We start from the raw sequence: 16286 nt of genomic DNA, 5'->3' as shown, positions 1-16286 counted from the left end.
GAGGGGAATAGGTGACTCGTGGATGCCATCTGCTGGTTATTTAGAGAAAGTGTATGCCACCAAGCTGTAGATCTGAAAAATTAGAGATTAGTCTTTGAATAATCCTACATATCCTAAAAGAACCCTATCAAGTAAAGCAAATGCCAAGAGGCCAAAAACAACAGAAAATTTTAAAGCATATGAAAAAACCAGATGATATGGATAAGCCAAACCCAAACACCCAAATCAAAAGATCAGAGGGGACACAGTACTTGGAGCAATTAATCAAAGAACTAAAGAGAGCATGGCACAGGATATAAAGGACATGAAGAAGACCCTAGAAAAGCATAAAGAAGAAATTGCAAGAGTAAATAAAAAAAAATAGATGATCTTTTGGAAAGAAAAGAAACTGTTAACCAAACTAAAAAGATTCTGGATACTCATAGTACAAGACTACAGGAAGCTGAACAATGAATCAGTGACCTCGAGGGCCACAGACGGAAAATGAAAGAACAAAAGAAAGAATGGGGGAAAAAAATGAAAAAATCGAAATGGACCTCAGGGATTTGATAGATAAAATAAAACATCCAACTATAAGACTCATTGGTGTCCCAGAAGGGGAAGAGAAAGGTAAAGGTCTAGAAAGTATATTCAAAGAAATTGTTGGAGAAAACTTCCCAAACCTTCTACACAATATAAATGCACAAAGCATAAATGCCCAGCAAACTCCAAATAGAATAAATCCAAATAAACCCACTCCAAGACATATTCTGATCAGATTGTCAAACACTGAGGAGAAGGAGCAAGTTCTGAAAGCAGCAACAGAAAAGCAATTCACCACATACAAAGGAAACAACATAAGACTAAGTAGTGACAACTCAGCGGCTAACATGGAGGTGAGAAGGCAGTGGCATAACATATTTAAAATTCTGAGAGAGAAAAATTTCCAACCAAGAATACTTTATCCAGCAAAGCTCTCCTTCAAATTTGAGGGAGAGCTTAAATTTTTCAGACAAACAGATGCTGAGAGATTTTGCTAATAAACGACCTGCCCTACTTCAGATACTAAAAGGAGACCTACCGAAAGAGAAACAAAGAAAGGAGAGAGAGATATAGAGAAAGGTTCAGTACTAAAGAGATTCAATATTGGTTCATTAAAGGACAATAAGAGAGAGAGGGAAAAATATATCTGACAAATATAAACCAAAGGATAGGATGGCTGATTCAAGAAATGCCTTCAAAGTAATAATGTTGAATGTAAATGGATTAAACTCCCCAATTAAAAGATATAGATTGGCAGAGTGGATCAAAAAGCATGAACCATCAATATGTTGCATACAAGATACTCATCTTAGACACAGGGACAGAAAGAAATTGAAAGTGAAAGGATGGAAAAAATATTTCATGCAAGCTACAGCCAAAAGAAAGCAGGTGTAGCAATGTTAATCTCAGATACAATAGACTAAATGCAAGGATGTTATGAGAGACAAAGAAGGACACTACATGCTAATAAAAGGGGCAATTCAACAAGAAGAAATAACAATCATAAATGTTTATGTACCCAATCATGGTGTCACAAAATACATGAGACAAATAGTGGCAAAACTAAAGAAAGCAATGGATGTTTCCACAATAATTGTGGGAGACTTCAACACATCACTCTCTCCTATAGATAGATCAACCAGACAGAAGACCAATAAGGAAATTGAGAACCTAAACAATCTGATAAATGAATTTGATTTCACAGACATATATAGAACATTTCATCCCAAATCATCAGGATATACATTCTTCTCTAGTGATCATGGAGCTTTCTCCAGAATAGACCATATGCTGCGACATAAAATAAGCCTCAATAAATTAAAACAAATTGAAATTATTCAAAGCACATTCTCTGACCACAATGGAACACAATTAGAAGTCAGTAACGATCAGAGACTTAGAAAGCTCACAAACACCTGGAGGTTAAACAACACACTCCTAAAATAAATGGTTTATAATGTAGAATGCAGGGGAACTAGCGATGGAGAGCAATTAATGAAGGGGGAACAATAACCCAATAAGAACAGATAAGCTATTGTGGGTTAATTTAATGTTCTGGGAATGCCCAGGAATGACTGTGGTTTGTTAATTTTTGATGGGTATGGTAGGAACAAGTTCACAGAAATGTTGCTATATTAAGTTATTTTCTTGGGGTAGAGTAGGAACATGTTGGACTCCCTTGTTATGATTTGTTTGAAATGTTTTTTTTAATTGTATGTTTTTAAAAATTTTTTTTATATAGTTGATTTAAAAAAAAGTTAATTAAAAAAAAATCAATGAAAAAAATATGCAGATCTCCCTTGAGGAGCTGGTGGAGAATGCAGGGGTGTTGGGCTCTCCCACCTTATTGGTTGCTGATGTGCTCACAGATATAGGGTACCGGTGGTTTGATGGGCTGAGCCCTCTACCACAGGACTTGCCCTTGGGAAGACTGTTGCTGCAAAGGAGAGGCTAGGCCTCCCTATACTTGTGCCTAAGAGCCTCCTCCTGAATGCCTCTTTGTCACTCAGATGTGGCCTCTCTTTCTAGCTAAGCCAACTTGGCAGGTGAAATCACTGCCCTCCCCCATACATGGGATCTGACACCCAGGGGAGTGAATCCCTCTGGCAACATGGAATATGACTCCCAGGGAGGAATCTAGACCTGGCAACATGGGATGGAGAACATCTTCTTGACCAAAAGGGGGATGTGAAAGGAAATGAAATAAGCTTCAGTGGCAGAGAGATTCCAAAAGGAGCTGAGAGGTCACTCTGTTGGGCACTCTTATGCACAATATAGACAACCCTTTTTAGGTTCTAATGAATTGGAATAGCTAGCAGTAAATACCTGAAACTATCAAACTACAACCCAGAACCCATGAATCTTGAAGACAATTGTATAATAATGTAGCTTGTGACAGGTGACAATGTGATTGCGAAAGCCATATGGACCACTCTCCCCTTTGTCTCATTTGTGGATGGATGAGTAGAAAAATGGGGGAATAAAAAAATAAAAGGCACCCAGAGTTCTTTTTTACTTTAATTGTTCTTTTTCACTTTAATTTTTATTTTTATTATTTTTGTGTGTCTGGTAACAAAAATATCAAAAATTAATTTTGGTGATGAATGCACAACCTTATAATAGTACTGTAAACACATGAATGTATGCTTTTTTTTTGTATGACTGCATGGTATGTGAATATATCTCAATAAATATGAATTTAAAAAAAACGAAGGAGGGTCACTATTTCCACACATCCTTGCCAACACTTATTTTCTGTTTTTAAACTAACAGCCACTCTGTTGGGTGTGAAGTGGTATCTCCTTGTTTTTTATTTGAATTTCCCTATGGCTAATGATGTTGAGCATCTTTTCATTTGCTTATTGGTCATTTGTTTATCTTCTTTGGAGAAATGTCTATTCAAGTCTGTTGCCCATTGTTTAATTGAGTTTCTTTTCTTTTTGTTGTTGAGTTGTAGAAGTTTTTAATATATTCTGGATATTAAACCCTTATCAGATACATAGTTTCTAAATATTTTCTCCCATTCCGTAGGTTTTCTTTTCACTTTCTTGATAATGTCCTTTGATGCACAACAGTTTTTAATTTTGATGAAGTACAATTGATCTATTTTTTCTTTTATTGCTTGTGCTTCTGGTGTAAAATCTAAGAATTCATTGCCTAACATAAGGTCCTGAAGATGTTACTCTATGTTTTCTTGTGGGAGTTTTATAATTTTAGTTCTTATATTTAGGTTTTTGATCCACTTTGAGTTAATTTTTGCATATGGTATGAAATATGAGCCTACATTCATTCTTTTGCATGTGTATATCCAGTTTTCCCAGCACCATTTGTTGGAGACTATTCTTTCCTCTTTGAGTGGACTTGGCACCCTAGTGAAAAATCAATTGGATATAGATATGAAGGGCTTATTTCTGAACTCTCATTTCTCTTTCATTGGCCTACATGTCTATCCTTGTGCCAGTACCATGCTGTTTTGATTACCATGTTTAAAAATTGGGAAGTGTGAGTCCTCCAACTTTGTTCTTTTTCAAAATAGTTTTACCTATTTGGGGTCCTTAACTTTCCATGTAAATTTGATGATTGGCTTTTCCATTTTTGCAAAGAAGGCTATTGGAATCTTTATTGGGATTGCATTTAATCTGTAAATTGCTTTGAGTAGAACTGACATCTTAATATTTAGTCTTCTAATCCATGAACATGGAATGTACTTACATTTCTTTAGGTCTTTGTTAATTTCTTTCAGCAATGTTTTGTAGTTTACCATGTAAAAATTCTGTACAATTTTGGTTAAATTTATTCCTGGATATTTTATTCTTTTAGTTGCTCTAGTAAATGAGACTTTTTTCTTGATTTCCTTTTCCATTTGTTCATTACTAGTTGTTCTAGTTTGCTAATGCTGCCTGTTATGCAAAATACCAGAAATGGATTGGCTTTTATAAAGGGGGTTTATTTGGTTACAAAGTTACAGTCTTAAGGCCATAAAGTGTCCAAGGTAAGTCATCAACAATAGGGTACCTTCACTGGAGGATGTCAATGGCGTCCGGAAAACCTCTGTTAGCTGGGAGGGCACATGGCTGGCGACTGCTTGAGTTCTGGTTTCAAAATGGCTTTCTCCCAGGACGTTCCTCTCTAGGCTGCAGCTTTTCTTCAAAACGTCACTCTCACTTGCTCTTGGGGCGTTTGCCCTCTCTTAGCTTCTCCGGAGCAAAAGTCTGCTTTCAAAGGCCGTCTCCAAAATATTTCTGTAAACTTCAGTTCCTCTCTCAGCTCCTGTGCATTCTTCAAAGTGTCCCTCTTGACTGTAGCAAGCTTGCTCCTTCTGTCTGAGCTTTTATAGAGCTCCAGTGAACTAATCAAGGCCCACGCTAAATGGGCGGGGCCACATCTCCATGGACATTATCCAGAGTTATCATCTACAGTTGAGTGGGGCGCATCTCCACGGAAACAACCCAATCCAAACATTCCAACTTAATCAACACTAATACGTTTGCCCCCACAAGATTGCATCAAAGAACATGGCTTTTTCTGGGGGACACGATACATACCTACTGGTACACTAGTGTATAGAAACCAGCGATTTTTGCATATCGTGCAAGTACTCCACCACTTTGTTGAATTCATTTATTATCTCTTGTAGCTTTGTTGTGCTTTTTGGGGGGATTTTTCTCTATATAGGATCATGTAATGTGCAAGTAGGAAAGTTTTCCTTCTTCATTTCCAATGTGGATGACTTTTATTTCTTTTTCTTGCCTAGTTGTTCTGGATAGAACTTCCAGTACTATGTTGAATAGCAGTGGTGAAGTGGACAAGCTTGTTTTGCTCCTGACCTTAGGGGGAAAGCTTTCAGTCTTTCAACAAGAATATGTTAGCTCTGGGTTGTTTGTATATGTTCTTTTTCATGTTGAGGAAGTTTCCTTCTAGTCATTGTTTTCTGAATATTTTAATAAAGAGTGGTATTGGATTTTGTCACCTTTTCTGCACCAATTGAAATTATCATGTTTTTTGCCTTTAATTCTATTAAGTGGTGTATTACATAAATTGATTTTCTTATGTTGACCCACCCTTGCATTCTCGGGATAAATCCTACTTGATCATGTTATATAATTTTTCCACCTTTATTTTCAACATTCATTTTAATATCTGTGTCCCTTTCCTTTATCAGAGTCTTTGTAAGCAGTGATGGGGGTACCATTCCTTTTTCTGTTAGAAGAAATCAGGACAACCAATACATCCTTGGGCATCTCTATGTAAGGGTAAGTCCAAAGAAAGCTCTGAAAACCACATAAGTTTGTACATCTACCTTGGGGAACTTTTGTACTCCTGGCTTGTTTCTGGGACTTGAGTTATTTAGCTTGTCCTTTGCCCATTGAGATGTGTGTGGGGACATGTGAAGAGGAATTTGATGCTTTGCTGATTCTGAATGCTTGTTTGCCTATTGCCATTCTAAGGGCTTTTGAGTAAGTTGCTTGAAAGAGCTGGGTAGTCATGGTGAAGGGTGTATCACTCTCTAGAGCTCCTCTTAACACAACTTCCCCTGACTGTATGTGCCACTGGAATGGTGATAACAAAAAATTACCTGAGCTATAGTGGGTTGATAACTAATGCAATAAGCATAACCTAGAACAATGTATAGCATGCCGTAGGGAATAAGTGCGTATTTGATGAATGAATGAATGAAAGACAAAATTTTCTGAATAAGGGAGAAGAGGAAACTGCTCCCTCCCTCAAAACCCTCCAATAGTCATCCACTCCACCCATCATTCTCAGAACAAACTCCCATCTCCATGCAGCGATCTATAAGATCCTGACTCCCCTCATCCTCGCTCACTCCATGCTTATGATGACCTTCTTGCTGTTCCTCAAACAAGCCAAACTCATTCCCATCTCAGGACCTCTGTACTTGCCTTTTTCTATGCTCAAAATGCCCTTCTCCTAGATTACTCACCCACTTCATTCTGTTCCTGTCCAAATATCCCTTTTTGACTAATCTATCTAAAACCGCCACTACCAAGAATGACCCCCTGCTTACCATTTTTCTGGGTCCATTTACCTTGCTTAGTTTCCTTTATAGCACTTTTAGCAACATGAAATTAAGTTTAGTCATTACTTTTTATTATCTGTCTCCCCACCTGATGGTAAGTCCCTTGAGGGCAGATTTTACCTTATTTACTGCTCTGTCTCCAGTTCCTAAAACTTGGCCAGTAGGTGATCAGTGCTTATTGGTTGCTTAAATAAATGGATAACAGATTGGATCTTCAGAAATACCTTTTATCATATTCTAATGATCTTTTGGATAAGACCAAATTTAGGCCCCAAACCATGTGGAGGTGATAAAAGGGAATGCAAGAATAGTCCCAATCCAATCACATGGTTGGAGAACTCTCAAGAAGGCCATGGAGGGATACGTGTCAAAGGAGAAAGAACACCAGTTGTGTTCTTGGGAGCCTTGGGGCATAGACTTTCCATGACTATGCAAAACCATCTGTTTTAGTTTTCTGTGGCTGCTGTAACAAATTACCACAAACTTGGTTGCTTAAAACAAAAACACCAAGAAATGTATTCTTTCACAATTCTGGAGGTCAGAAATCCAAAATCAAGGTATCAGCTGAGCAGTGTTCCCCCAGAGCCTCTTCTACCTGGTGGCTGTCGGCATTCTGGCTTGTGGTTGCGTCACTCCAATCTTTGCCTCTGCATCAACTAGACTTCTCTTCTGTACCTCTGTCTTCCCCTCTGCTGTCTGTGTCAACTCTCCCTCTGCTTTATCCTTATAAGAACACTTGACATTGGATTTAGGGCCCACCTGGATTATCCAGGATGGTCTCTACATCTCAAGATCCTAAATTTAATTATATCTGCAAGACTGTTTTTCCAAATAAGGTCACATTCACAGGTTTTGGTGATTAGAATGTGGACTTATCTTTTTTGGGCCACCATTCAACTCACTGTACCATCTGTATTAAAAGTTATTTGTTTAGAGCTGGAATGCTTATTTATCAACAGGTATATTTCCCTGGTTTCAGATTAACCCCCCAAAACATAGGCTTCATTTCATGAATTTTTAATAAAAATGTTTAATGTCAAATCTGCCTGATTCAATATGATCGTTTAATGTGGAATTTTTTTTCCTAGGATCCGGATCTTTATCAAGATGCTCTGAAGAAAAGCTACTACTCTTAGAAATTCCTACTGTTACACAATGACTAAAACTAATTCTAGTATCTTCCATTTTGCCATCAGCTTCATGTTAATACTCAAGATCAGAATCCAATTATGTGATGAAAATGAATTTGTAGTTGATAGGTCAAAAACAGGTCTCACGCAAATTCCCAAAGACCTATCCCCGAAAACAACAATCTTAGATGTTTCACAAAACTATATATCTGAACTTCAGACTTCTGACATTCTATCACTATCAAGGCTGAGGATTTTGATACTCTCTCATAATAGGATCCAGTATCTTAATATCAGTGTTTTTGAATTCAGTGAGGAATTGGAATACTTGGATTTGTCCCACAACAAGTTGAGGAAGATTTCTTGCCACCCTATTGTAAATCTCAAGCACCTGGACCTCTCATTTAATGAATTTGATACCCTGCCCATCTGCAAAGAGTTTGGCAATATGCGTCAACTAGATTTTCTAGGGTTGAGTGCCACACAGTTAGAAAAATCTAGCATGCTGCCAATTGCTCATTTGCATATCCGTAAGGTTTTGTTGGCCTTGGGAGACCTTTATGGGGGAAAAGAAGACCCTGAGAGTCTTCAAGACATTAACACCGACAGTCTGCACATTGTTTTCCCTCCAAGAAAGGAATTCCATTTTATTTTGGATGTTTCAGTCATCACTGCAGTAAGTTTGGAACTCTCTAATATTAAATGTGTGTCAAATGATAGTGAACATCATTTTCTCAATGTTTTGTCAAAACTTCAGAAGAATCCAAGATTATTAAATCTTACTTTAAACAACATTGAAACAACTTGGACTTCTTTCATTACAATCCTCCAGTTGGTTTGGCATACATCAATAGAGTATTTCTCAATTTCAAAAGTGAAACTAAAGGGCCAACTTGACTACATAGTTTTTAATTATACTGACACTTCTCTGAAGGCCTTGTCTATACACCAAGTTGTTAGTGATGTTTTCAACTTTCCACAGAGTCATATCTACAATATCTTTTCAAATATGAACATCCAAAATTTCACAGTGTCTGGTACACGCATGATCCACATGCTTTGCCCATCTCAAATTAGCCCATTTCGGTATTTGGACTTTTCCAATAATCTCTTAACAGACCTGGTGTTTGAAAGCTGTGGAAACTTGAATTTACTGGAGACACTGACTTTACAAATGAATCAATTAAAAGATCTTGCAAATATCATTTATATGACCAAGGAGATGAAATCTCTACAACAATTAGATATTAGCCAGAATTCTCTAAGGTATAATGAAAAAGAAGGAAAGTGCTCTTGGACTAAAAGCTTATTAACCTTAAATATGTCTTCAAATATACTTACTGACTTGGTTTTCAGATGTTTACCTCCCAGGGTCACAATACTTGATCTTCACAATAACAGAATAAAGAGCATCCCTCAAGATGTCACCAGTCTGGAAGCTTTGCAAGAGCTAAATATTGCTTTCAATTCTTTAACTGACCTTCCTGGATGTGGTACCTTTAGAAGACTTTCTGTACTAATCATTGACTATAATTTAGTTTCCCACCCATCAACTAATTTCTTCCACAGCTGCCAGAACATTACATCAGTAAAAGCAGGGAACAATCCATTCCAATGTACATGTGAATTAAGAGAATTTATCAAAAATATAGGCCAACTATCCAGAGAAGTTGTTGAGGGCTGGCCTGATTCTTATAAGTGTGACTATCCAGAGAGTTATAAGGGAACCCCACTACGGGACTTTCATGTGTCTCTGTTATCCTGCAACACATCTCTTCTAATCATCACCATTGGGGCTGCCATGCTGGTGTTGGTTGTTACCATGGTCTTCGTCTGCATCTACTTGGATCTGCCCTGGTATATCAGGATGGTGTGCCAATGGATGCATTCCCGACACAGGGCTAGGAACATGCCCTTAGAAGAACTCCAAAGAACTCTCCAGTTCCATGCTTTTATTTCATACAGTGGGCACGATTCTGCCTGGGTGAAGCACGAATTACTACCAAACCTAGAGAAAGAAAATATGAAGATTTGTCTCCATGAGAGAAATTTTATTCCTGGCAAGAGCATCATTGAAAATATCATAAATTTCATTGAGAAGAGTTACAAGTCCATCTTTGTTTTGTCTCCCAACTTTGTCCAGAGTGAGTGGTGCCATTATGAACTCTACTTTGCCCACCACAATCTCTTTCATGAAGGATCTGATAAATTAATCCTCATCTTGCTAGAACCCATTCCACAGTACTCCATTCCTAGCAACTATCACAAGCTCAAAACTCTAATCACACAGAGGACTTATTTGGAATGGCCCAAGGAAAAGAGCAAACATGGACTGTTTTGGGCTAACCTAAGAGCAGCCATTAATATTAAGTTGGTGGAGGAAAAGAAGTAGATCATACATAGATTGAAAAATATTGCTCTTTTCAATGTTGCTGGTTTTGGAAGCCCTATGACTTTTGTGCCTGTAGGTGGGTTTCTCTAGCAGATGCTGTTGATGCCTCCCATTTCCACTCAGGATTCACTTCTACATGAAGGCTGCCTGTTGTGAATGCTGGAGACTCTATGTCTAAAGGGTGTATTTCCTGGCCAAGAGGAAACACACTTGGCCCACCCACAGGACAACTTAGAAGTGATGGAGAGGTAATACCCTTGGATGCAGAGCGCAACCAATGTCTGGAAGGGAATTGGTGGGTAAATACCCCAACCTTCTCACTCATCTCTTGGGATAACTGTAGGATATACTCTACACTCTCCCTGAGTTCCCCAGCAGGGTTGAAATCTGGTTGCCCACAGTAGAAACATTTGATAAAGTCTCTTTATTGGCTTCCTTCCTTTTCTTGTCTCATTTCCTTATTGCTCTCTGGATGTCTCCTGGGATCACCTCTGAAATAAACTACTTATATTTGAATACTTCTCTCAGTGTCTGCTTTTGGGGCAACCCAAACTAAGACAGTGTTCTACCTCAGTCCAAATAGGAATTCTGAGTCTAGTTTTCTGTGACTAGAGAGCTCTCTGGGAATCTAGTTGCATGAAGTGATATGCAAGAGAGCTTGTGCTCTTCAGATTGGAAGGAGGGATATAATCTATACATGGCACCCCTCTCTTTGGAGGAATTATTTAAGTAGAGCATGACCATATTAGAACAGTGCAAGGAATGGGATATGCCACCTTCATAGTTGACCTTTGGCCCCAGACGCTACAGCAACCACTTCTGAGCAGATGTAGCCTGACAGCAGCTTGCCTCAGCTTCATACTGCATCTCTCCTTCTATGCCCCATGGCTTCACCAATATTGCTGCATGGGATGCTTGTAGAAGCCTGTTCAGCCATTTTGGTACATGCACAAACCTGGAAATGCCAGGAATGTCTCCTGAGGCAATCCTTGACCACTAGGGAATGAAAGCCAATCAATAAATACTCCGCTCTTCTAATCTTGAGCAAAGTGAGGCATAATCTACCCCATTCCTCAAAGAGTCCCCAACTTTACCCACAGGTGTAATCAGTGCAATAACCCACTCTTGGGTTAACTTTCTCTCTTTCCTTGTTTCTTTTCCCTCCTTACTTCCCCACCCCCCACCTGCTTGAGCACTGGGATTACTTAGCCAAACGAATTACCTGCACGTAAACTCTTGTCTCAGTCTCCGCTTTGTGGGGGATATCCAAAAAAGACAGACATATACTAATAGCTTCTTGCCTTAAGGGAATTACAATCAATCAGAGGATATAACATGTATCCAAATTAAAATAAAAACCAATGAAATAAGAAAATACAATGGAATTTTAGAGCTCAATCAGATTGAGTGAAAAAAAAATCTTCATAGAAGTAATGGTTTTTCCACTGGGCCTTGAAGGAAGTCTTTAACACTGGATTTTTCAATGTACAATGATGAAGAATGGAAAAACCATTGTAAATAGGAAGATGAAGAAAGCAAAGGCAGGAATACTCCAGTCCTATTTTGGAACTGGTCTCCCAATTTGTCTGGATCATGAGGTTTGTGAAAAATGGCAGGGGGTATATATAAGCCTGGAAAGTTAGTTGGGGACCATATTGTCAAGTGTCTTGAAAGTCTAGAACTTTGGTGTATAGGAAAGTCACCATTGAAACTTCTATGAAAGATAATAATGAGAAGCAAATTTAAACCATGAAATGTATGCTAAAAGAGTATGAAAGCCCTTGTTTTGTAATGGGAGTTGCAACAGTTGTTAGAACTGGATTTTCCTGTTTTCTCTAAGATGATTGCACTTCTGATTTCATAACCAAATTTCAATTGCTCAGCAGCAGCAGATGTTGACTTTAAGTCTAAAAAAAAAAAAAAAAGAAAAAAAAATCAAATCCCCAGAGGAAGGCATTAAATTTGAGAAGAGAAGTTAATCAATCCTATATATAAATCTCTGATCTCATAAGTGATTTGAGTCTCCTGCCAAAGAATTACAGGTTGGGAGAGGAAGAATTCAGGTCAAAGTATGAACAAATACACAGTAATGAAAATAAGGAAGTTTGAAATTGTACTGGTGGAGTCTCCTGCCAAAGAATTACAGGCTGGGAGAGGAAGAATTCAGGTCAACATATGAACAAATACACAGTAATGAAAATAAGGACGATTTTATAGGTAGATGAGAGGAAGTATTACAGAGTGCCTAAATTTGCAAGCTCTGATTCAGAAAGTCTGGGTTTCAACTCTAGCTCCATCACTTATTTGTGGGTGAACTTGGACAATTAAACTTTCTAAGCCTAAATTTTATTATTTGTAAAATGCCCTCTTAGAGTAGCTAGCAAAGTTGTTTAGATTTCCAAGTGTGAGTTAGAGACCAATCCGATATGTGCCCCAAACCACAGAATTCATACAGCAAGCTTTCTCCATGGTCCCATCGAAACACCTTGTTCTAGGATTGGGAGAAGAAGGAACCCCTGCCCCCATTCTTCTTGATAAATGAGACTGAGAACATGTGGAAAGCTCTCTCCAAAATCCTTTGCTAATCCTCTCAGCCTCTCCAACCCCTTTAATAAACTAGAGATGGGTGGTCAGCAAAGTGTTACAAAACCAGTTATCTGGTCTCACACCTCTCTCTAGGGTCCTCAACCAACATTGAGACTAAAATAGTTCCATTTTATCAGCCTGTTATGCTAGCAATATTGCAGTGGAATAGGCATTTTATACAGAAAGGAGAGCAAAGTAATTTGGCACTTTCCATCATGAACTTTTAAAATATTAATGCTCTTTGACCTGGTAATTCCATTTTTTGGAATCTATCCTTAGGAAATAAGTTGAAATGTGGATAAATAATATTCACAAGTATGTTAATTGCAGGGTAGTCAGTAACATTGAAAAAATAGAAACACTCCAGATTTCCAGCAATGAAGGCATGTACCATGCTCATTTAAAGACAAATTTACAGCCACTAAAAATAATGCATAGGAAGTCTTTTTCAGTAATACAGGAGGATACTCATATTACAATATTAAATGAAAAATGTAGGATACAAAATTGTATGTACAGTATAATTTCAACTATGTTAAAATACGCATAGAAAAAAGTCTAGACAGAAATATAAAACATTATCACATCTGGGCTGTGGTTAGTATTTGTTTCTATTTTTATGCTTCTTTGTACTTGGAAAATTTACAACCGACAAATAAGGAAGTGAGGCCCAGGAAGAAGGCAGGATCAAAATTAGTTCTCCGTCAGAGCTGGAAGCAGTAGAGAGTAAAGTTCAAAAGCTGGGTTCTGCAATTGAATGTACGCTTTGTATGACTGCATGGTGTGTGAATATATCTCAATAAAAATGAATTGAAAAAAAAAAAAAAAAAGCTGGATTCCGTACACAGTCATTGTGGGGCTACATCCTGGGTCCCTTCCTCGTACCTCTGTGCGGATGGATGAACGTCTTCACCTCCCCAAGCCTCCTTTCCTTGTCTCCTTGTCTGTAACAGGGCCATAAAAATGGTCCGTCTCTCACAAGGCCATTGTAAGAAATCAGTCTTACAGTATGTGTAAAGGACAGCCTGGCACACAGCAAATGCCCGGCGATTATTCATTCTAGGAGAAACAGAGGGCAATGGACAGGGGGAGTGTCCAGAGACGATCATCTCAGCCGCAACTCAGCCTCTTCCGCCTCCTACTGGTGGTTATGTAATTCCTCTCTACCTGTTACCCTAGAGGGATGTAAGATGAGGCTAATGATACCTGCCTCGTCGTGTTGTTAGGAGGATTAAATAAATGAGTGCATGTAAGGTGCATTGAACAGTGCTTGCTGCAAGGCAAAAGCTCAATACGTGATAGCTCTTATTACTCCTATATTGTCGTTAGCAGTAGTAGTTCCCTCATTATCCTGGGTCACCAAACGTGGAACTGGAGCTGAGCTGCTGTTCATGGTCAGTATAGATTGTCTTGGCCTTTATAAGATTAAATAAAGTCAGAGAAAAATAGAAAATATAGCTGCATACAACCTGGAAACAGCTCTGTCTAAACAAACAAGCAAAGGAACAAACAGAAATAAACTAAAAATGGCAAATGGGGAAATAATCAATTAGGAAGTAAACAGGTAGCACATATAAAATGCTCCTTCCCTTTTTCATATATAGAGCTAAAAGAAAAGCACTAACATGCCAATTGAAATACTGGCAGTTGAGCACAGAGAGCTCAAAACAGGATCCAGTTAGAAAACAAACTTATGCTAAATTTCATCCTCACTAATGCAACCCAGGTGCCCCCGGAGATACCACTTCCTTTTATTTTTAAGTAAAATAGCTGGAGTTCCCCACCTGCAGGCTGACAGGAAAGCAGTCCCTGCTGAAGATTTTGGAGGCGTGCTGAATTTTCTCACGGTCTCCCATGTTCTCTCCTTCTGGACGTTTCTTCTGGGAGTTGTCTACTACTTTGGGCCAGCTCATCGCTGCCTTCCTTCACTGTTCTAGAACTTCTGATAGACTTTCATCCTCAAACAAGCACACAACCCCTCTTTGCCTTCCCCAAGTGTGCCTTGTTCGTCCACACAAGAGGACAACAAGCTCTAATAAAACTCCACTTCCAAAGTTAATTAACTCGTCTCAGATCCTCTGCCTCTAAGAGTGTGGGAGAGTGGGGGGATAGGAGTGCTGTGTGTTTGATGAGATACTCACGGAGAGCCGATGAGGAGGTCTGCCTCTCTCCCAAGACGATTTACAATTACAGGTACTTCTTGGAACTTAAAAAAATTGATCTCTCTCCCCCTTCAAAAAAAAAAAAAAATAGAATAGCTGGAAGTTGTGTTAAAGGAATTTCTAAGAATAGAACAAAAAGAGTAATTGCTGATAAAAGTGAAAAGTTAAGAAATCAGACACTAGGTCTGGGAGGTCCACATTCATCTACAAGGTGTTCCAGAAGAGTTAATAGAGAAAACGGAGGGAAGACATTCTCAAAGAAATAATACAAGGGAATTCCACTGAAGGACAAGACTCTCCTAACATTGCTAGCAAAATGAATAATATCAAAACTCAACCAGGGCACCTCCTTTTGAAATTTTAGAACACCAAGGACAATGAAAAACTTCTGAGAGAGAAAGAGAAAAAAAAATCTGGGTCGCATACAAAATATCAGAAATCAAAATAGCAGTGCACTTCTGAATACAATACTAGAAGCTAGAAAATTCTGCAGGAGACAAAGAGAGGGATCATGGCAGTTATCTCTGAAGCAGAGTAATGAGAGAAAACAGGAAAGAAAAAGGGGAAAGATTGGAAGAGAATAAATGTAGTAGATCCTAAATTTCTCAGCTTATTCTATTCTTGTTTACAGTTGGGAATAAGGTTCCAGCAGAGGGAGGGGTACATAAATAAACTCTCGGGCACCTGGAGTAGTGAAAAAATTTGTAGGCTTTGGAGCCAGACAGACACGGTTTAAAATCTTGGCTCCATCTCTAAATGGATGGCGACTTTGGGCAAGTTTCTTGTTTTCTCATCTGTCAAATAGGAATAGTGTAATTGTCCTATGTAGTTTGAGGTGTGATACTTCCAAACTTAGGAAATAAATACAAGCTATGATAATGGTGATGATGACACAGAATACTCATCCCTAACTTGGTTCAACTTCTTGCAAATAAATTTAAAAATGGGTAAAGAAAACTTCATTCACTGTCAGTGTAATGTGTTTAAACATGTTGGGCTCTTAGACTAGGAAGAATGTGCCTTTGGACACCAAAAACCCCAAATGATTGCTGTTCCTTAAAAGACAGATATAGCCTGTGAGTGTGCTGATCATAGTAGTTTGAGAATTTCTGAGGTTAAAGAGATTTTAGACATTAGTTCATCCAATGAATGAGGAATATCCTCTCCAACATTCCTGATGGGTGTGCATCCAGCACCTGTTTTCATGTATACATTTAGGTAGACATGTTTACATGAGTTTAGATGGGCAGTAGAGCACACTTTTTTTTTTCAGTTTTTGTTGCTGTTTTGCTTTATACAATTATTTATTGTCTGAATTTTCCCCTACAATATATATAGAAATACATGCATTACATTTAAAAAATATATTTTTTGGTTTATGTATAATATGCTTTATGAATTTAAAAAGTGGAATTCTAGACATGCATTACATTACACCATATATATATATATAT

At 38.2% G+C, this 16286-nt stretch overlaps 1 protein-coding gene across 4 annotated transcripts in view; it reads left to right on the top strand.

Moving 5' to 3' along the window:
- The window catches only part of TLR1 (toll like receptor 1), a 103975-nt gene extending 91922 nt beyond the window's left edge, over positions 1–12053 (top strand). For all 4 annotated transcript variants that reach the window (XM_037829583.1, XM_037829582.1, XM_037829584.1 and 1 more), the window contains 2 exons: positions 5684–5774; positions 7651–12053. In XM_037829583.1, coding sequence (XP_037685511.1) covers positions 7718–10084 — 2367 coding nt within the window. In that variant the 5' untranslated portion in view covers positions 5684–5774; positions 7651–7717 and the 3' untranslated portion in view covers positions 10085–12053. The remainder of the gene's footprint in view (positions 1–5683; positions 5775–7650) is intronic.
- Positions 12054–16286: the final 4233 nt, after the last annotated feature.

The sequence above is a fragment of the Choloepus didactylus genome, chromosome 3, assembly GCF_015220235.1.
Source record: "Choloepus didactylus isolate mChoDid1 chromosome 3, mChoDid1.pri, whole genome shotgun sequence".
NCBI classification, from domain to species: domain Eukaryota; kingdom Metazoa; phylum Chordata; class Mammalia; order Pilosa; family Megalonychidae; genus Choloepus; species Choloepus didactylus.
This window is presented reverse-complemented; position numbering and strand designations above follow the sequence as displayed.